Source organism: Schistocerca nitens, chromosome 3, assembly GCF_023898315.1.
Source record: "Schistocerca nitens isolate TAMUIC-IGC-003100 chromosome 3, iqSchNite1.1, whole genome shotgun sequence".
Lineage (NCBI taxonomy): Eukaryota > Metazoa > Arthropoda > Insecta > Orthoptera > Acrididae > Schistocerca > Schistocerca nitens.
The window spans coordinates 983,946,004-983,968,028 of NC_064616.1; the positions used below are offsets into that span (position 1 = coordinate 983,946,004).

At 41.5% G+C, this 22,025-nt stretch overlaps 1 protein-coding gene across 1 annotated transcript in view; it reads left to right on the forward strand.

The window, feature by feature from the left end:
* The window catches only part of LOC126249047 (ER degradation-enhancing alpha-mannosidase-like protein 1), a 182,535-nt gene that overhangs the window by 90,842 nt on the left and 69,668 nt on the right, over positions 1 to 22,025 (forward strand). The window contains exon 5 of the mRNA XM_049950674.1: positions 20,400 to 20,574. Within this exon, the coding sequence (XP_049806631.1) occupies positions 20,400 to 20,574 (175 nt within the window). The remainder of the gene's footprint in view (positions 1 to 20,399; positions 20,575 to 22,025) is intronic.

A 22,025-nucleotide genomic window follows, 5' to 3' on the forward strand; every position in this document is an offset into this window, starting at 1 on the left:
ACCTTTCCCTGCAGGAGGCTGACGTGCTTCTGTTGTCACTTCTTTGATTTTCTTTTGTAGAATAGTCTCCAAGGATTGAACAATTTGGTTAGATAACTCTCTTGCATTGGCACTTCTTTCTTGTACCTGCAATTTCACTAGTTCCATCCCAGCTTGCAGAAGATAAAGTTTCCGTTTGTTGTGTTTCTTTTCATTCCATCTTGGATGTTGCTGGATCAATATGGTGGTTGCATTGATAGCACAAATGTCGATGAGTCAGTAAAATACAGATAGAGGCCATCTCTTTGTTCACCTCTTGCCGGTGTACATATGCGCCATTTGATCAATGGTATGAATTCCACCTTTAGTGGAATTATAATATGCATTTATCTCGGTTTTATTCTTCTCTCCTCCAATAGTGCCTTTACCTTGGTGCACTGTTGACAACATCAGTAAGATTTTACTTGGTTTCGTTTTTGCTATGTAGGACACCAAAGTTACTGGAGGCCTACCTGTTGATGGGTCTGTGAAAAAGAACATTGGTGAATATAGCTCTCGATTTGATGTGTTCTTCATTATATCTGGAATATGCTTCCTGTTTGACTGGAGAGTTCCTACTGTAGTATCTTTGTAGTCTTGGTATAACTCTTCCGCCAAATCCACCGATGTGTAGTATCGGTCTGTAGTAATATTTCGACCAGTATTTTTCACAGGTGCTACCAGACGTTTGACGACAGCTGCTGAACCCCGTTCTTCTTTCGACAAATTCTGAACATTACCTGCATAGGGTTCCATATTCAAGACATATCTGTCAACTGCATCAGACATCATGCATATAAGGATGCCATACTTGCCCGGTTTATCCTTCATAAATACTTTGAAGGGGCAGCGCCCTCTAAAGAAGCTTAGCATCTCATCAATGGTGAGGTGGACCCCTGGTTTATACAGTAGTGGAAACCTATCATTCACTTTGTTGAAAACGTCACGGATTGCTGTGAACTTGTCTGCTTCCCTTCTTAGCTGGCGGGTACTTTTGTCATCAAACCTTACGATTGCAATAAGTTCCTGGAAACGTTCTCTTGCCATAATACCCTTGTAAACTGGCCGACCCATTAGGTCTGACTAAAGATCGTGTACACTGACAGAATTGTCCTTATTTGCCCCCGTAAGTATCAGGATTCCTGTAAAGGCATACAATTCTTTCTCATTAGTCAAAGTAACATTTCGCCTAACTGCCTCTTCATTTGAATGTTTTACTATAACATCCATGATGTCAGGCGTAGGAAGTAACTTCAAGTCTTCTCCAGGTGAATGGCAAACACCAGCTGGAGTTACTCCTGCCTGCTCTCTTACGAGGTGCATTCAAGTTCTAAGGCCTCTGATTTTTTTTCTCCGGACTGGAAAGAGATAGAAACATGCGCATTGTTTTAAAATGAAGCCACGTTCAGTGTCAATACGTCCCAGAGATGGCAGCACCGTACGGCAGATGGAATTTTACCGCCAGTGTCGAGAATGAGAACTGTTTTAAATACTTAAAATGGCGACGTTTTCCTTACTTGAACAGCGTGCAATCATTCGTTTTCTGAATTTGCGTGGTGTGAAACCAATTGAAATTCATCGACAGTTGAAGGAGACATGTGGTGATGGAGTTATGGATGTGTCAAAAGTGCGTTCGTGGATGTGACAGTTTAATGAAGGCAGAACATCGTGTGACAACAAACCGAAACAACCTCGGACTCGCACAAGCCGGTCTGACGACATGATCAAGAAAGTGGAGAGAATTGTTTCGGGGGATCGCCGAATGACTGTTGAACAGATCGCCTCCAGAGTTGGCATTTCTGTGGGTTCTGTGCACACAATCCTGCATGACGACCTGAAAATGCAAAAAGTGTCATCCAGGTGGGTGCCACGGATGCTGACGGAGGACCACATGGCTGCCCGTGTGGCATGTTGCCAAGCAATGTTGACACGTAACGACAGCATGAATGGGAATTTGTTTTCGTCGGTTGTGACAATGGATGAGACGTGGATGCGATTTTTCAATCCAGAAACAAAGCGCCAGTCAGCTCAATGGAAGCACACAGATTCACCGCCACTAAAAAAATTTCGGATAACCGCCAGTGCTGAAAAAATGATGGTGTCCATGTTCTGGGACAGCGAGGGCGTAATCCTTACCCATTGCGTTCCAAAGGGCACTTCGGTGACAGGTGCATCCTACGAAAATGTTTTGAAGAACAAATTCCTTCCTGCACTGCAACAAAAACGTCCGGGAAGCGCTGCGCGTGTGCTGTTTCACCAAGACAACGCACCCGCACATCGAGCTAAAGTTACGCAACAGTTTCTTCGTGATAACAACTTTGAAGTGATTCCTCATGCTCCCTACTCACCTGACCTGGCTCCTAGTGACTTTTGGCTTTTTCCAACAATGAAAGACACTCTCCGTGGCCGCACATTCACCAGCCGTGCTGCTATTGCCTCAGCGATTTTCCAGTGGTCAAAACAGACTCCTAAAGAAGCCTTCGCCGCTGCCATGGAATCATGGCGTCAGAGTTGTGAAAAATGTGTACGTCTGCAGGGCGATTATGTCAAGAAGTAATGCCAGTTTCATCGATTTCGGGTGAGTAGTTAATTAGAAAAAAAATCGAAGGCCTTAGAAGTTGAATGCACCTCGTACTATTTTAGCAACAGACCTCCGAGGAATTCTAGGCTGTGTGGTTACATACCTTCTTCCAGACGTGGCCACAATAACATCCTAATGGTCACTGCCTGCAGCTGCGCTATTTTCATCTCCTCTAACATCCACATCACTTTCCCGATCTGAATCATACTCCATAACGCCATCCTCATACTTAAAACTTCCAGGCTGATAGGCCGTGGTTGAAGTAGAAAACTCTCTCCTGACGTTTCGTCTCAGACTGCAGGAAACATCCTCAGAGGTAAAGCGGCGAACCTCCGAGGATGTCTCCCGCAGTCGGAGACGAAACGTCAGGAGAGAGTTTTATACTTCGACCACGGCCTATCAGCCCGGAAGTTTTAAGTGAAGACAATACCGGCCATGAAAGCTTACATTGTATGACCATCCTCATATTCACTTTCACTCCCCGAGTCACAATCTTCATCTAAAATTTCATTCAGAACTCTTTTTAAAGAGGAGTCACGTATTTCTAAGTCTGGGTGTGAACAGTAGGGAACTGCACTAACTCACTGCAAGTTTACAAGATAAATAACAGCTGACTGACATCAACAATCACTTCCTCTGAAAGTAAACTGATTGTTGTGAATATCAAGAATACCAACCAACAAGAAACTAACTTGCATTGTCAACTAACTTGTCATTGTCCTATTAAGGGAAATTTTCTATTGACACTAACATTTCATAAAATAGCCAACAAACAATAACTCAAAGGGAATATGTAGTATGAAAGTTACTTGGGCAAAAGCAGGGGACATAAAAAAATTGTGGGTTCAATGAACCCCCCCCCCCTTAGGTGTCCTAGGGTTAAGATACCTTTAACTTTTTTATGTATACCGATTTATATTCAACTGCATTCAGTCACACACATTGGGAAGGGGGTAAAGTTGACAACCTTTCACCTCGCTACTTTTCCCACGCGCTTCCATTTCATTTTTATTATGGCCAAGATTATGTCTTCCACTCCAGTATCTTCTTTAATAAATTTCCTTGTTTATCCGCTTTTTGTAGTAATTGCCAGCATGCATATATCCTTGCCCACTGAACAACCATCGTTTTAGTTTCACATTGAGACCATCTCTCACTGCCCTAAGTGATACGAACTAATAGTAAACTCCCATTTAAGGACACATCAAAACTTAGTTTTGAAACCATATTTGGTTTACCAAAAGCTCTCCAGTCCACTTTCTTACCTGTTTATTTCTTTCCCTAGCCATCCAGTCGTTGCACTCATGTGTTTTAAATATAAAAATTCATTCACTGGTTCTACTAGTTCATTGTTTATATGTACAATTTTCTGATTGATTTTTTGGTTATACATTATTTTAGTCTTACTGCAATTGATTTGCAGGCCTACTTAACTTTCTCTGTTAAATTCTTCCATTCATTGGTAGAGGTTATCTGCATTATAGCCGAGCAGTACAAAGTCGTCAGCAAAACAAAGGAGGTTATATGTCAGTTTCAATTATTCTTGCTTTTGTTTGCACACTTTAAAAAACTACCGACTGCAGACTGTCCTTGCCTGACAGAACTTGCAGTTATGAATTTCACACAATCCTGATGGGAGCTGCAACCTTGATGTACAGGCTGGGTAAAAAGTAAATGTATATTTGAAATTGCTTCCCAAAATAATTGGCCTATTTCATTGAAATGATATTTATTATGAATGGAAGAATTGTACAAATAGTTCCATAGTGCAAATTTCGTGTAGGCATCACCATTTTCCACCAGATTCTCCAATTGTTTAGAAATGTTTTTGACAGGCTTCAACAAGAACACTAGTGGTAAATTGGTGAGAACTGCCGGATGCAGGCTCCCAAGTCATCCAGTGTACAAGGTTTGGCCCAGTAAACTTCCCCTTCACCCATCCCCACAAAAAGAAGTGGCATGGTTTAAGATCAGGGCTCTATGCTCTCCACTCATGACAACTGTGATGACTCAACCAACATCCTGGAAATTTATTGTCGAACCATTTGCTTGCACTAATTGAAAAATCTGACAAGCCAGCATCTTCTATAAAGAGGAGGTTGTTGGCATTGGCATACATGAACACAATTGGCTAAGCTTGATTTTCCAGCATGGCTAGGTACTGGTCCAAGTTCATCGCCTTCCAAAGAAGAAATTGGTAGATAATTTGTTTTGGTGTCATAACGTACAACACGATTACCTTGGGCTGGTGTTGCATTTCTCAGTGGTGACACTTGAAAAATCCTTTGCCCCTTGGGAATTATAATGGTTTACAAATCCTCCCATGTGAAACACAGTTTCATCACTCCAGATTATGTTGAAAACGACTGGGGGAAGTCCCCAAGCTGGCCTAGCATGATTTATCTGTACTCCATCTAATGGGCACAATCTTCCACAGACAATTCCTGATAATATTATGGCTTCCACAAATGAAATTCCAACTCCTTTTCAAGGACATTTCAGGTTGTGTTCCATGTTAGACCACTTTCATGGGCTGAGTAATGTGTTGATTTTGGGGGGTTGCGGGTGAACATATCCCATACAAGTCACACATTTTCCTCTGACGTGGATGTCCTGCGATGACTGTTTCTTACATTGTCCACCACTGATCCCATAGTCATCAGTTTTGTATGACAGTTTCTGATTCATTCAATGCCAAGCTGCACAAGGCCCAAGCACAGCCAGGCAACATCTCTGTACCAGTATAACAGAACGCCGCACTTAGAGAATTCACCTTGGCACTGGCAGACGTCTATTTGTGAAGATAGAGTTCTACTGCTTTAAGAAAAGTACATAATTCTTTAAAGCAAATATATTAGTATTCATAAATTTTATTACATATTTATAGTAGACACTTCTCTTCCACTGTGTATAGTAGCATAGAGTGACTCAGTTACTTGTTTCTCAATGGCAGTCATTGTAGAGTTCTTCGAAACTGAGGATAAAGCCTTCTTAAAACCTGTAACATCTGCATCTACATCTACATCATACTCAGCAAGCCACCTATTGGTGTGTGGCAGAGGGTTCTTTCAGTACCACTATCTGATCCCTCCAATCCTGTTCCACTCGCAAATATTGCGTGGAAAGAATGATCGTGAGATGTATGTGGAGGGAAGTAATATGTTGTCTGACTCCTCCTGAAAAGTGCTGTCCCTAACTTTCGGTAGTAAATCTCTCCGTGATGCACAGTGTCTCTCTTACAATGTCTACCAGTGGAGTTTGTTTAGCATCTCTGTAACACTCTCTTGCCAGCTAAATGATCCCGTGACAAAACGCGCCGCTCTTCGTTGGATCTTCTCCATCTCCTCTATCGGCCCTATGTGATAGGGATTCTGGATGGATGAACAGTATTCAAGAATCGGGCGAACAAGCACCTTATAAGCTACTTCTTTCATGGATGAGTTACAGTTCCTTAAGATTCTTCCGATGAATCTGAGTCTTGTCTGCTTTTCCCACTATCTGTTTGATATGGTCACTCCACTTAAGGTCACTCTGGATAGTTGCGCCTAGATATTTTACAGCAGACGCTGTCTCCAGCTGTTTGTCATCAATAGTGTAGCTGTACAGTAGTGGATTTCTTTTCCTATGTGTGCGCATTATGTTACATTTATTTATGTTCAGGGTCAACTGCTAGAGTCTGCACCATTAATCAATTCTCTGTAGGTTGTTCTGCAAATTCTTACTATCTTCTGGTGTTGCTACTTGGGTATAAACAACTACATCGTCTGCAAATAGCCTTAAAGAGCATCCGATGCTTTCTACTAGATCATTTATATATATTGTGAACAGCAACGGTCCTGTCACACTTTCCTGTGGTACTCCGGATATTACCTTTACATCTGTCGATTTAGTTCCATTAAGAGTGATGTGTTGAGTTCTATCTGCAAGAAAGTCTTGAATCCAATCGCAGGTCTGCTCCGATACTCTGTCAGCTCGTATTTTTTTCATTAAACGGCAATGCGGTATGGTGTCAAATGCCTTACTGAAATCAAGGAACATGGCATCAGCCCGAGCACCATTTTCCAGTGCGCTGTGGATCGCATGGAGGATAGAGCGAGCTGAGTTTTGCAGGATCTCTGTTTGCGGAATCCATGTTTATTTTTATAGAGGAGCTGTTCATTTTGCAAGAACGTCATAATTCTACAACAGATTGACGTCAACGATATAGGTCTATAATTGCATGGATCTGTCTTATGGACTTCTTAAAAATGGAATGACTTGCGCTTTTTTCCAGTCATTAGGTACCTTTTGTTGCTCAAGCGGTCTACAATAAATTACTGCTAGAAGGGCAGCAAGTTCTTTCACATAATCTTTATAGAATCTTATAGGTATTTAATCTGGTCCTGAAGCCTTTCCATTACTAAGTGATTGTAGCTGCTTTTCAATTCTACGATTGATTATCTCAGTATATGCCATTTCAACATTCGCATGACGATTGAAATGAGGGACAGTGTTAAGATCTTCTCTGGTGAAACAACTTTGGAAGACCGAATCTTATCTTCAGTTTTGGTGCTGGTGTGGTCACTGGGAGAATGAATAGATGATTTTGACCCACTTACTGATTTTACATACGACCAAAATCTCTTGCAGTTTTTACTCGGGTCATTTGACAACATCTTACTTTCGAAATCATTGAACGCTTCTCTCATTGCTCTCCTTACGCTCATTTTTGCTTTGTTTTGCTTTTGTTTGTCAGCTAGGTTTTTACTTCTCCTGACTCAGAGATGAAGTGCTCTTTGTTTACGTAGCATTTTTCTAACACAGATATTAAACCATGGTGGGTCTTTCCCACTCCTTAAAACCTTACTCAGAACATACTTGTCTTGGGCATATTGAACAATGCATTTGAATTTTTTCCATTTGTTCTCCACATCTTTGCCCTCATCACCAGATATTTGATGCTGACTGCTGAGATCTTCTGAAATTTTTATCCTGTCACCCTTTCTGAGCAAATATGTCTTCCTACCTCTCTGAATATTCCTTGTAGGACCTGCCATCATAGATGCTGTCACAGCCTTATGATCACCGATACCTTCCTGTACGTTAACTGATTCGATAAGTTCAGGTCTGTCTGTTGTCAGGAGGTCTAAGACATTACCCTCAAGAGTCGGTTCTCTAACTATCTGTTCAAGGTAATTTTCAGACAAGACAAGACATCCAGAACAATGCCACAAGATTCCCTGTCTCTGGCACCAGCTTTGATGGCATAACACTCCCATTCTATACCTGGCAAGTTGAAGTCACCCCCTATTACAATGGCATGACCAAGAAAATTACTAATGGTATTCTGCAAGATCTGTCTGAATAGGTCTACAGCTACAGATCCTGACCCAGGTGGTCTATAAAAGCATCCGGTCACCATTTTTGGCCGTTCTTTGATACTCAGTTTCACCCAGATTCATTCTCATTCAGAATCCGTGATAACCTTGCTAGATTTTATTGAATTTTTTACTGCAATAAACACACCACCACCATTGGCAACTAACCTATCCTTACAATAAACATTCCAGTCTGAACTTAGGATTTCGTTGTCATTGGTGTCTGGCTTCAACCAGCTTTCTGTTCCCAATACTATCTGTGCATTATAACCTTCAACAAGTGATACTAATTCTGTGGCCTTCCCTTCGATGCTCCTGCAGTTTACTAAAATCATATTACTCTTTTCTATCTCTGATCTGCAAGGACCAAGATTCTCTGAGGTTGCTGTGGCTGTTTTAACAGGCAGATCGTGTTTGCTCTCGAGGGAGGGGTCCTCTAACCTAAGAAACCCCCATGTGCACACCACACATACTCCGCTACCCTAGTATCGGCTTCATGCGTGTAGTGCCTGCCTGACCTATTAAGGGGCTGCACCCGATAGTGGAGGTCGAGAAATTCGCATCCGATACCGTCGCAGAGCTGTCTGAGCTTCTGATTTAGAACTTCCACTCTGCTCCAAACCAGAGGACCACGATCAACCCTGAGTATGTTGCTACAAATAGACAGCTTAGCCTGCGTCCTGCACGCATTGCAAATTGTCTTCTCCAAATCAGCCAGCCGCCGAAAGGAGCCAAGGATGGCCTCTGAACCCAAGTGGCAGGCGTCATTCGTACCGACATGTGCCACTACATGCAGCTGGTTGCACACAGTGCGCTCAATAGCTGCTGGCAGGGCCTCCTCCACATCACGGATGAGACCTCCCGGCAGACATACCGAATGCACACTGGAATTCTTTCTCATTTTGCTGCTATCTCCCTTAGGGGCTCCATCACCCGCCTAACATTGAAGCTCCCAATGACTAGCATACCCACCCTCTGTGCTTGTCTGGACTGGGCAGGAAAATCGACTGCTGGCCGAACAGGACAGGCATCCTGTGGTGGTTCAGAGTTGTCATCAACACTGGGAAGCACCTTGTACCTGTTGCTAAGATGTAGGAAGCCAGCCACACGGCCTGCTCCCTCTTTTGCCTTCACCCAGTGACACGCGAACCCACCACTGTCTGCCACCCACTCTGGAGTAAGGACGGACCAGTTAGATGTTGCGTATCGTAAGTCACAGTAGGGTCTGGGCCACCAGTTTGTCACAGGTCTCGTCGCTGGCTCCCCGATGTCACCACAACTTCGAGCATTAGCTAGAAGCTCGTTGATGGTAGCCAATGCAGCTTCCAGCTGTTTACGGACAGTAGCCAACTCTTCTAGTGTCTGCTCACAACAAGCATAGTCCCTAGTGATATCGTACTGTGTATAAAATAGATATGAGGTCTCAAATCACCCTACTGAGTTTGAAAATATACCAAAGGAGAATAAATTAACACTAAAAGCTGGTGTGCAGATTTCTCACTGAACTTGGAGACTGCAAGCTATTAAACAGAAATAAATTTCTCTACATGGAAAATTTACACTAGGAAGCTGCCCTACGCAACAATATTCACAAGACTTATGCAAAAACTAAGATTAATTTTCTAACCACTAGTCTACACAGTAAAATACACATGTACAGTTCACTTCCGTGCAGAAGCACGTGAACAAAACCAAGGCTAAATTAATTTACAGTTTATCACACAAGTGCTGCTGCTGCTGCTGCTCTGCTGGGTGTCCTATCGGGTCAGCGGTGCCCAGATAAAATCATAATGTGTGTGCACAGCTTACCAGAGGTCCAAAATACTGCATCCATGTCTAAAGCCTGCTTGATACTTTCCTCTGTTAAAGACACATGATTGTTGTGTTGATCGTAATAACTTTAGTGAACATGTTGTACATTACAGAGAAGAGGCTCATTAACCAATAGTTTGTCTGACTACTTTCCTGTGAAGGTTAATAGTTATTTGCAGTGCAATTCCAGCATTGGGAATTGTCTTGTTTTGAACCTCAGTTAGCTTTGCACACCTCATCTACACTTACTTCTGGACTCCCATTAATTTTGTTATTGTGTATATTTTTTTCTGATTCATCACTTGAACTATACAAACATTTAAAGTAGTCTTGAAATGCTGGTACTTTTTTTGTTTTCGTTCTTTTGTTAGCAAGGCAGATGGAACAGTAACTGACAAAATATGACATCTACCTAATGCACTTCCATTTTCTTCATATTCCATATTGTTTTCAATTTTTACTCTTTGTTAAAAGTTTGTTGTTTCTGCTGAAGTCCTCTGGAACACATTTCCAAATAGTTTTACTTAATTAAATGTATTTCCTCATGTGCCTATTATTGTTTCTCTGAACTCTCTCCTACTTGTTAAAATTTGTCTCATTCTTTTTTAGATTTTCTTTTCTTTTGTTTCTTTGAATCTGCAGTATCTTTCATTGTTTGCAAAAATACTTTTATTAAATAATTGCTTCATTCATCATCCGTGTCTGTATAATTCATGTTTTGTAAGATACATTACTTTTTCTATATGTCAGACTTCCGCCCTGCTGAGTCCATTTCTTCAGAGTTTTTTACTTTATCATGTCTAGCTATTCAAAACTGGTTTAGGGGCATCACATACTTTGCAGTTTCTTTCATTATATAAAAAAGGTTGTAATTTCATTTTTAGTTCCATCTGTCAAATAAGTTTTCCTTTTTGATTTCGTCTGGAAAATTTTGCTAAGTATTATGATTGTGTGGTTCTCAGAAAATTCTAGTAACATACAACTTCTGTTATTTCTGGTATGAAGTCCCACATTATTTTCTTATAGTGGAACTTGTTTGTGATGTATCACGTTCTGTTAACTCTGAGATATTTACCTCATCAGACTGTGACCACATTGATCCACAGGTTTGAATGATTTCTGTGGCACATCTTTTGTTGATATTTAAAGCTTGCTTGCTATCCTGCCAAAGATATACATTCATCTTCTTGTTTATAGTATAGCATCCTCTTGAATTTTCTTCCTGCTCTGTTTCTTTGCAGTAAAGTACATGACTTTATTGTTATGCACCCTATAACTCTACTGCATCTAAAGGCCTGTGCAAACGTGGATATCCTTGTATATAGCTAAGAATAAACACAGTAATTGTTTCCTTGCAGACAAAAGCATGTGCAGATGCTGATGTGCATAGGTTATCTGCAGATATCCACAATAATAATTGATATATTATGAAAGTAAATAATGATCAGTAAAGTGCCCACCTAAACTTCTAAAATGCACGACAGTAATATTATTCTAGAACAGGCTGTTCCAGCTCGTGGAGCATTGTCACCCTCTTTGAACAGTCAAATGTGCAGGAATACCTTGGAGCATTGTCGCTTGCAGTGAACAGTCAAACTGGGCCAGCACAATGGCACCTTGTGCTTTGTCATCCACACTCTACATGATCGTCAACCTCATACTCAGAGTATCCCCCATCACACAGGCTCCAAACTGCTACAGTGAGTGGTACACTGTCTAGGTTCTATTGTGCAATGCCCTGGAGAAGAATGTAGTGCATTGTTAACATCTGCAAGGGATGAAGATGATAACAAGTTGTCCTTCCCAGTTTTCCACATTTTTCAGTGTACTTTCTGTTTCCATCCTATAAGCATATGCTTCACATCTAAATTGTTTCTCTTTCTTTTGCAGTAACAGAGCTCAGTTACACACTTTCAAAAAGCAACCACTATTTGATAAGTAGGCTCTTAAAAAAAACACATTTAATGAGAATTTTTATTTCATAATCTCACCCACTGTGGGGTGACTGTGGACACCCAGTCCATGAAGGAAGCACCTGTGTTCCACCATCTTTGTGTGTAAATTGTCGTGATCGTTCTGTCCATGCTAGCCAGACTGCATGAATAACAAGAAAGTAAAGAAGGTCAGAGAGTACAAGCCCCTGGATCGCCTATCTTATGGTGAGGCTCACCAGAAATATGACTGACTCCACCCAGTGTAGATTTCTTCAGATTTTGCCTCATTGAAATCCTTTCCCCCTCCTCCCATTTCCTTACCCCAGCTCCATCCCCCTCTCCCTCCTCCTCCCCTGCCCCTGCAGTTCCCATGCCCTGCTCTCCGGTTGTAGCTCCCCCTCCTGGCCAAAGAAGTGCCTCCCCCCCCCCCCTTTCTTCAGTACCCACTGGTGATGGCATTCCCCCTTGGACCCTTCTCCCCCTGCGTCTCCCAGGCTGGAAGTCTAGTATCACAACTCATCCACGAAATGCACCATTTGTGCACCTGAAAGTTGCTCACTCTCTTTCGGCCGCGGATCTTGCAGAAGCCTGCTCTCCTTCTGTGCCTTGCCCCCCTCATCCTCCGAAAGAGGAGAAGAAGAAACATAAGATCCAGGAGAGCCCCCCTCCCTCCTCTGGTGCCCCCCGGAGTTGCCATCTCACTCCTCACAACCTGAGTCTGACATCTTATTTATGGATGTCACCCCATCCTCGTCAGTTACAACCACTGACTGAGTGAAATGACCTTCCCTCGGCTTCTTCATATCTAACCTGGACTCTCGCCACCAGTGGAATTCCAACAGATATTATCGTTAACTACCTAAAATACAAGAAGTTGTTTCCTCTTACTCTGCATTCTGTCGTGCTCTACAAGAAATGCACTTCCGTGATGATGACACTCCAATGTGTGGTGGTTATTGGGTGTTCTGTCGGAACCATGCCAGCCCCGGGATAGCATCTGGAGGGGTCTTGCACTTGGTTTGCACCATTGTCACTAGTGACTGGATCCCCCTTCAAGACAACCTGGGAGCAATAGTGGTAAGAATGCAAACGACCCCAGCAATCACATTTTGCAATTTCTACCATCCCCCAGGTAGACCACTCCCTTCCTTATGTTGAACTGTCTACCTCAATAAAACAACTCCCGTCCCATATTTCCTCTTCAGCAATTTCAGTGCACACCAACCCCTGTGGGATAGCGCCACTTCAATGGATAGGGGTCTTCTAATTGACCAGTTTATTGCAGACTTTGATTTGTCTCCCCTCAATGATGGTTCCCCTACCCACTTCAGTGCCGCTTGAGGTGCCTTTTCTGCCATTGATCTCACAATCTCCTCACCTGCACTCACAGTTTCCCTACATTGGTCATCCCATGATGATCTTTGTGTATTGTATTTTTTACTGGTTCTGTTGTCTACATAGCAGCTTATGCATAAGACATTGGACAAGTCAGGTTACAAATATACAGGCTGAAAGTCATTTCAAGGCATACATATTTAAGGTTACAATAATACACTTTACACGTAAGTATTTATATAACGCATTTCATAAATTTAAATATTCTTCAATGGAGTAAAAGCAGTTATGCTGTAAATATTACTTTAGAGATTTTCCAAATGTATTGACCTCTGTGATAGCTTTTATGTTTTCAGTAAGTTTGTTATAAAGCTTAATTCCCATATGAAAAGTACCTTTTTGGCACAGTGCTGTGCTGATTTGAGTCATATGTAAGTTTCTGTTTTGTCTGGTAAAGTGATAATCTATATCACAGTTTTTTTGCAGTCTCCAGTCCTTCCCCATCACATTTAATTTAAAGAAGAAAAGGGTTTCCATAATGTATACACATGGTAATGGAGGGATACCTGATTTCTTAAACAGGGGTTTACAAGAGTCTCTAGGCTTGCACCCAAACAAGATTCTAATGGCCCTTTTTTGTAGTTTAAAAGTGCTATTAGCTGTTTGAGTTTCCCCAGAAGGTGACCCCATATCTAAGACGAGAATGAAAGTACGCATGATATGCATTCAATACTGTTTTCTCACTACAGCATGATTTTAATGAACAAAGAAGGTAACATGTTTTGCTCAGTTCTGTATTGAGATATTCAATATGCTTATTCCATCTGATGTTACTCTGCAGCCAAAGTCCTAAGAATTTGGTTTCAGTATTGTTACCAACTGGTTCGTCATTGATAGAGACTGATGGGATGAACATGGCCTTGTTAGGAACATTCTGGAATTTTAGAGCAATGGTTTTCTTACTGTTTATTACAAGCTGATTACTCTGTGCCCAGCTGCTAAGTTGTTTCGTGACCGCGTTTACTGTCTGCTGTAACTGTTCATCGTCGTCTCCTTTTAGTAGAATCGTGGTGTCATCTGCAAATATGACTGTTTTATGTGCATCAACATTTAAGCTTAGATCATTTATGTACAGAAGAAATAGAAGGGGTCCCATTACTGATCCTTGCTGTTTTTATTTATAGATTTCATAAGTTTGTAATACATAACTTTTTCCAGTACTTTAGAGATGCAGGAGGAAACTGTGATGGGTCAGTAGTTATTTACATTGTCTTTATCCCTTTTTTTATATACAGGAATAACTTTTGATGTTTTCAACACTTCGGGGAAAGTGCCTGCCTGAAGTGAGCAGTCACATAAGTATGTGAGTACTTCAGTTAGGTTTGATGCGCTCTTCTTTAACATTGTTGCAGGTATACCATCAATACCTGCAGATTTTGAATTTTTTAGTCCTTTCATTGCTTTAGCTAGTGCATCTTGTGAAACAGAACTGATGTACATTGATCCTCTACATGCACTTATTTTATATTCATTTGCCTGGGTGCTCTTAAAGTTTGATTGTAACATATTATCAGCAACACCTGTGAAAAAGTTTTTAAATGTGTTGGCTACTTCTAAGGGGTTTGTTACTTTTTTATTTTTATGTGATAGTGTTATATTTCTGCAAGATTGTCTGTATTCTCCACATTATTTTTTTATAACACTCCACATAGCCTTTGATTTATTAGCAAAATTATAAATGATTTCATCATTATGCATTATTTTTGCTGCCTTTATTACTTTTCTTAATATTTCGAAGTATTTTTTATAGTATGCGCATACTTCAGGTGAGGAATTTTTTGAGTTACATATTTCTTTTCTTCCGACATGAAACCCTTATTCCCTTTGTGATCCAGCTGTTTGTTCTAGAGTTCCCCCATATGGTTAATGTTTTCAGTGGGAATGCAAGTTCAAAGAAATGGGTTAATGTATCAATGAAAGTGTTGAATTTTTCATTTATATCATTCATTTTGTACACTCCTGGCCATTTTTCTTTCTGTAATAACTTGTTGAAGTAGTTTACATTATGCTGATTATAACTTCGATATGCTGTTCTGAAACACATGTTGTTAATAATACTGCGTTGTACTTTTATGCTTAACATTTGAGCAAGATGGTCACTAAAACCTGCATTGAAAATTTTTATTGAGGTGTTGTGTAAACTCTTCTTGATTAGAAATTGATCAAGAGCTGTTAGGCAAGTTTCTGTTGCTCGGGTAGCTGCTTTTACTTCAGCCTTTAAATTGTAGGATTTTGCAAGGTTCAAAATGGTCTCCCTATTTCCACTATTCGTGAGGAAATCAATATTGAAGTCACCACAGATTATCAATTCACAATCCATTTTATTTACTTTATGTAGCAATGACTCCATTTTGGTTAAGAAAAGTTCAAAATTCCCGGATGGTGATCGGTAAACTGTAGCAATAACCAGGTTGAACTGAGTAATTTTTATAGCTACCGTTTCATAATCCTTTACGACATTTGTCCTAGTTAAGTCAGGTAGTGCAGTAAAATCTACATCATCCTTTGTGTAAATTGCTACCCCACCCTGCTTGCTGTTTTTCCTGCAGTAGTAAGCAGCCAAAACAAATTTGTTTATTTTCGTATTCTGGATTAATTCTGGGTTAAGCCAGTGCTAAAAAATGCATAACACTGAGATATCATTAAGTTCATGTGTTAACAGTACGTTAATTTCATCGATCTTATTACGCAGGGATTGCACATTATGGTGATAAATTTTTAGTACGGGCGTATTCACGATTTGGTAATTGGGAATCATATTTACAGCATCACATATATCTAGTTTAAATTAGGAATGTCAGCAGTGTTATATTTTCGTTCTTCTTTATTGTTTATTTTGTGTCGGTGACCACTTTCCAGTGATTATATTGTTCACCTGCCGCCGCCAGGCAGACGGCCCCCACGTTGGGCATTCCACAGAGCCAGTTGGTCTTTATAAACATCTGCTATGCACTTAGACAGCTCTCTCTCAAATTGCATCGATGCGGGCATGCGAGAAGTCCCTGACACTATCCTTCACGCCACTGGCACTGCGATCCCCGTATCCACAGTTCCCCATCGTCGTCGACCGGTACTTTGGTGAACCAAGGATGTAGGAGTCGCTATCCAGGACCGCTGATGGGTGCTACAGTGATTTAGACGACACCCTTTACAGACCAACCTTATCACTGTTAAGGGTCTTCGTGCTAAGGCCTGCCACTTTATTAAGCAAAGTAAAAAGGAATGCTGGGAGCACTATGTTTCCTCCCTGTGGACATATGCCTCTTCATTGCTGGTTTGATCCAAACTCCATAGCCTTCAGGGCTGCCAGTGACAATCAGCTGGATAAGGTGCTCTGTGTGCTGATCCATCGGTCCTTGCAGAACACCGTGCAACACACTTTCCGACAGCATCAGTGCCTTCTTCCTATCCTGCTACCTTTCTCCGGCAGAAACGACAGAGTTGGAGAATCCCCCCTCTGTTTCAACCACCACCGAGCTGAAGCCTATAATGAACCCTTCACTGAATTAATGGGAATTTGTGCAGGCTCTTAACTCTTCACATGATGTGGCCCCACTCCCGGATTCCATCCACAACCAGATGGCTAACACTTAGATGTTACCCAGAGACATCTACTTATGGTCAACAACTGTATTTGACTCGTGGGTGCCTTCCCCTTGCTACGATGAGACGGCGTAGTTATCCCCATCCTTAAGCCCGGGAAGAATCTGACATCTCTCGACAGCTACCAACCGATTTGCCTGACCGACATACTTTTTAAACTGCTCGATAAGATCGTCGGCTTCAGATTATGTTGGGTACTCGAATCTCGGGGCCTTTTGCCACCCTACCGTTGTGTCTTCTGGGAAGGATGATCTACAACTGACCATTTACTCAGATTGGAAACAGCAATCCAACAGGCTTTTACTAACACCCTCCGTGCCTGGGGCTTTCAAGGCCCCTTCCCCTTCCTATTTTTATTCACAAGTTTTTATCCCCCCCCCTCGGCTCTTCCGGGTTAGAGTTGACACCTCATTCAGCACTCCTCGGACTCAAAAGGACGGTATCCCACATCTTCTGTGTTACGTGTCACACTCTTCCTTGGCGCCATCAATGGCCTTGTAACCTCTGTTGGGCCTCTGGTTACCCTGGCATTTTATGTCGACAATTTTTGCATCTTGTGTAGCTCCCACTCGGTAGCATCTACTGAATGCCAGCTGCAAGGTGCCATCTGATGCACCTCTGCGTTGGCCCTTTACAGTGGCTTCCAGTTTTCTCCCTCCAAAATGCAGGTTATACATTTTTGCCTTAGGCCTACAGTACATCCTGATCCAGAACTTTATTTAGGCGACCAGCACACAAATATAGCGCAGTCCCATTTCTTGGGCCGCCTTTTTGAAATGAAGCTGAAGTGGCTGCCCCATATTCGCCACCTGAAGACTACACGCATGCAGAAGCTTAATACTCTCTGCCTCCTGGCCCGCACATTTCGGGATGCAAACCGCGCTACTCTTCTCCATCTGTACCGTGCTTTGGTATTGTCCAGACTGGATTACAGTTGTCAGGTTTATGGCTCAGTGGCTCCTTCCACTCTGAAGCTACTTGACCCTGTTAATCATCACGGGATGCGTCTGCCTATCGGTGCCTTTCACACTAGTGCTGTCAACAGCCTCCTCGCAGAAGGGCGGATTCTCGCTCTAGAAATACAATGGAGCCAACTTCTGGTTTTTTACACAGCTTACACAGTCACCATTCGAAGATTCCCTGACCATCTCGTGTACCCCATCCTCTTTGCAAACGAGGTATGTCTCCCTCCTGATACCTGTCCTCGGGTGAATTGCCAGTTGTAATACATTTCACTTCCATCTGTAAGTTGTAATACATTTCACTTCCATCTGTCTGGATCTCCATCTCCAATCACTGGAGTGTACTCCATGTATTTCCTCCCCACCCCTCCCTCCCCACCCACCACCCCCACCCTCCCTTCTCCTTGGATTCTGCCTCGCCACGGATTCGGACTGACCTATTCCAGGGTCCTAAGGTCTCTGGTGCTTGTGTGGTGTTCCGGTGTCTCATATGTTCCATCCTTGAAGAGTTCCAGGGTGCTACCAACTTCTACACTGGTGGTTCTAAAACGATAGATCAGCCAGGATACACTTTTACGTCTCCTACTGGCGTGGAACACCATTTACTGCTGGAATCGTGTAGTGTGTTCACAGCAAAGCAGCTAGCCATTAACAGGGCCCTCCATTTTGTTACTCAGGCCTCCCTCCACAGTGTTTTAATATGTACCAACTCAATGAGCAGCCCGGAGGCTATAGACTGATGCTACTCTCATTATCCTTTGGTCTCTGCTATCCATAACCTTCACTTTGCCCATTTGGGCCGGCCGCGGTGGTCTAGCGGTTCTGGCGCTGCAGTCCGGAACCGCGGGACTGCTACGGTCGCAGGTTCGAATCCTGCCTCGGGCATGGGTGTGTGTGATGTCCTTAGGTTAGTTAGGTTTAAGTAGTTCTAAGTTCTAGGGGACTTATGACCTAAGATGTTGAGTCCCATAGTGCTCAGAACCATTTGAACCATTTGAACCACTTTGCCCATTACCGTGCCACCTGCTCAGTTGTCTTTCTCTGGGTCTCAAGTCATGTGGGCATCCTGGGGAATGAACCGGCTGACCGTTTGGCTTGTGGGACAGGCGCTTACCCTCCCATTCCCTTTCACGATTCCAAATGCAGATATGCGGATTCGCATCAAATCTCTTTTTGCCCAAAATTAGAGTGACACATGGTGCACTGCTGCTCTCAGTAATAAACTCCACAAAATCAAGGAGACTACTGCAGTCTTACAGTCTTCCTTCCACTCCTCTCAAAAGGAGTCCACTGTCCTATGCCATCTACGCATCAGTCTAACTAGGCTCACCCATTGCTTTCTCTTGCGTAACAAGCCACCCCCACAATATGGTTGTGGAGCCAGACTGTCAGTATCACGTATATTGGTGGAATGCCATCTTCTTTTGGCCCTTTGTGCTAAGTATAACCTTACAAATCCCTTGTCTTTAATATTAGCAGATGATTGACGGATGGTTGAACTGGACCTCAATTTCCTTTGTGAAAGTGGTTTTTATTTAAAGTTATAATGTTTTGCTTTCCTCCTGGGTCTGGGACCCGTGACCACTCCCCTGTGCAAAGACCTCTTCTTTTTATCCCTCTGGTTTTCCAGTTTTTAGATTTGACCCACCCTTTTGTGCAGTAGATATTTTACTCCGTTAACCAGCATGAGATATCAGTTTTCACAGCTTTGTAGGGACCAGATTAGATCATATCAGGTGTGATGTGACTTTCAGCACAGAAAAATTTCATGTTTTAATTTAAATAAAATTAAAGAAATAAATAAAAACATAGTTTCCCGTTGACATCATGCCAGCTGTTTTCAACTCTGTCATTTTACTCACTTGGGAAACTTTGACACAGAAGATGTAACACAACACAGTTCACTTACCACAGCAGTACTACGAAACTTGCACATTCCCACATATTCTATTCGACATTTGAATAACTTGATGAATGGAGGTTGTACAGTGCATAGGCAATGCTCTTATTTAAGAGCATAGATTAAATACCCAAGTGGTTATCCTGATTTATAATTTCTGTAATTTTCCTATACCATGTGCAGATTTGCTGGAGTGGTTCCTACAACAAAATAATAGCCCATTTCCTTCCCAATTCGTGCTGATGCTCAATCACTAATATACGTTAAAATTCTAACCTTCCATTATTTCTGTTATTGTGACCCTGCTGTTCCAAGCAGAATTCACTACATCTTCCATTCTGTAATTGTAGCAATTTCCAGTAGTAAATGGACTAATATTTTGTAGCAATTTTTTATGCATTCTCCTACTTAGAAACTTGAGAAAGATATTGTGTTTGTTGTGTACGGTGTTTTTTTAAACAATATGATTGATTGTTGGTGTATATTTGGGTTTTCAAGAGTGATAATTACATTTTTTTTTTGCACATTTCAATGACTTACCATGCCGAATTTGGGAAGTGCTGTTACCATGCATGAAATCACTTTTCACAGCTCTCGAAAAATATGGCTATGTAATGCATCGAAATATTATGTGCAAAAGTGGAATTCTCATCTTGGCTGGAAGCTCAAAAACATACCGCCAGTTCTGCATATGGTGTTGTTTCCCTCATTTTCAGTTGAGAGATGTAATATGAAACAACATATCAGCTGTGCTTGTTGTCCCCACCCCTAAATTTCACATGCAGTGATTTTAAACTGCATGTTGCCAGATGTGAAACGCTAGTGTCGCACATGCAGGCAACGTGATAGATGCAGAGTCTGGTCGCTGGTTGGGTCATCAGAGTGGGCTCGGTGCTGGGCTGGATTCATACTACGAGTACCTTCTGAAGTCATTTGTGCTGTTTGGTGATGCCAGTGACTACGCCATGTTTTCAGAGGCCTACAAGAACATTAAACGATATATGCGCAGAGGGTAAGTTGTGTTCCTTTATTATTGTGTGTTCACTAATATATTCTGAGATAAAATACTTGTTCTAATTGGAAGTGTGAAATCTGATGTTGGTATTGCAGTTATATTCTATGCTGGATTATTCAGTTTTTGAGTTCAGAAAAATTGAAATACCAAAGGGTTCTCCTGTGTGTTGACTTACTTTGCTTTATTATTGACTTACACACTATGTCAGCTTGGAATGGAATATTACAGTAGTATCTTCAAATATGCAACGGGCAATAAAAACATAGTTACTGAAGTTGCTGGCAACTCTATGATGACCACTGACACATTTTCTATAAAAAATATCAGATTTTCTAGTGCAGTGATGATCCTGTTTAAATTTGTGACCACAGCTTTTTTTTTCATCTCACTTATAATTGTCTTGATCTGTAAATATGTTTGCTTTATTTTGTACCTCTTGATCAGTTGATTTGTTGTTGTTATATATAGTTAGTTTCATGTTTGGCAATAATTTGCGTACCTGAAAGATACCAAGCTGCAACATAGTTTAGAATCTATGCTAAACTCATGGTCACCCTAGAAGTAGATGGGTAACTCAGTTCAAAGGCCAGATGAAGTCAAACGCATTGTATCTCCAGTAGGGCAGTATCTGGTAATGCATTAAAGTGTTCAAACCAACTTTTGTGTTGTGGACATATTTATTTACTTGCATAAAACTGTAAGCATTTCAAGCTGTATGAGAGCACCCTTCCTATCATTATAGCAAAAAGATAAAAGTGTAAGTTACCAAATGCATGGTATGCTATTTATACACTTTATTCACAAATTTATTGAATTTTTCTAATTTTGCCATTCCTCTTCAGAGTATATTACAACAAATTTTTGCCCTAACTGTAAATGAAGTTTGTAAAATCTATTTGTAAGGCTTTTTTATGTGTAAGTTACATTGCAGGTAAATGTATAAAATTGATTCGCTAATAATGCACTCTTAGTGGAAAAATGATGCACCATGAAGGAATTATCCATATTGGACAGAAATGTGTAGATGTGATGTATATGTACAGGCAAACAAATGATTACCATTTCAGAAAAAGTGGTTAATTTCTTAAAGAGAAAGAGCTTCACAGACTCAGCTAGTCAATAATGCGTTCATCCACCTCTGGTGCCTTGCAAGCAGTTATTTGGCCTGGCATTGACTTATACAGTTGTTGGATGTCTTAATGGATACCATGCCAAATTCTGCCCAGTTGGCACGTTAGATCTTCAAAATACTGAGCTGGTTAGACTTTAATGCTCCAAACATTCTCAATTGGCAAAAGATTCGATGACCTTGCTGGCCAAGATAGGGTTTGTTAAGTTTGAAGACAATCCCCGTGTGCAAACGGGGATTATCTTGCTAAAATGTAAGCCCAAGATGGCTTGCCACGAAGTGCAACAAAACAGGGTGCAAAATATCAACATACCACTGT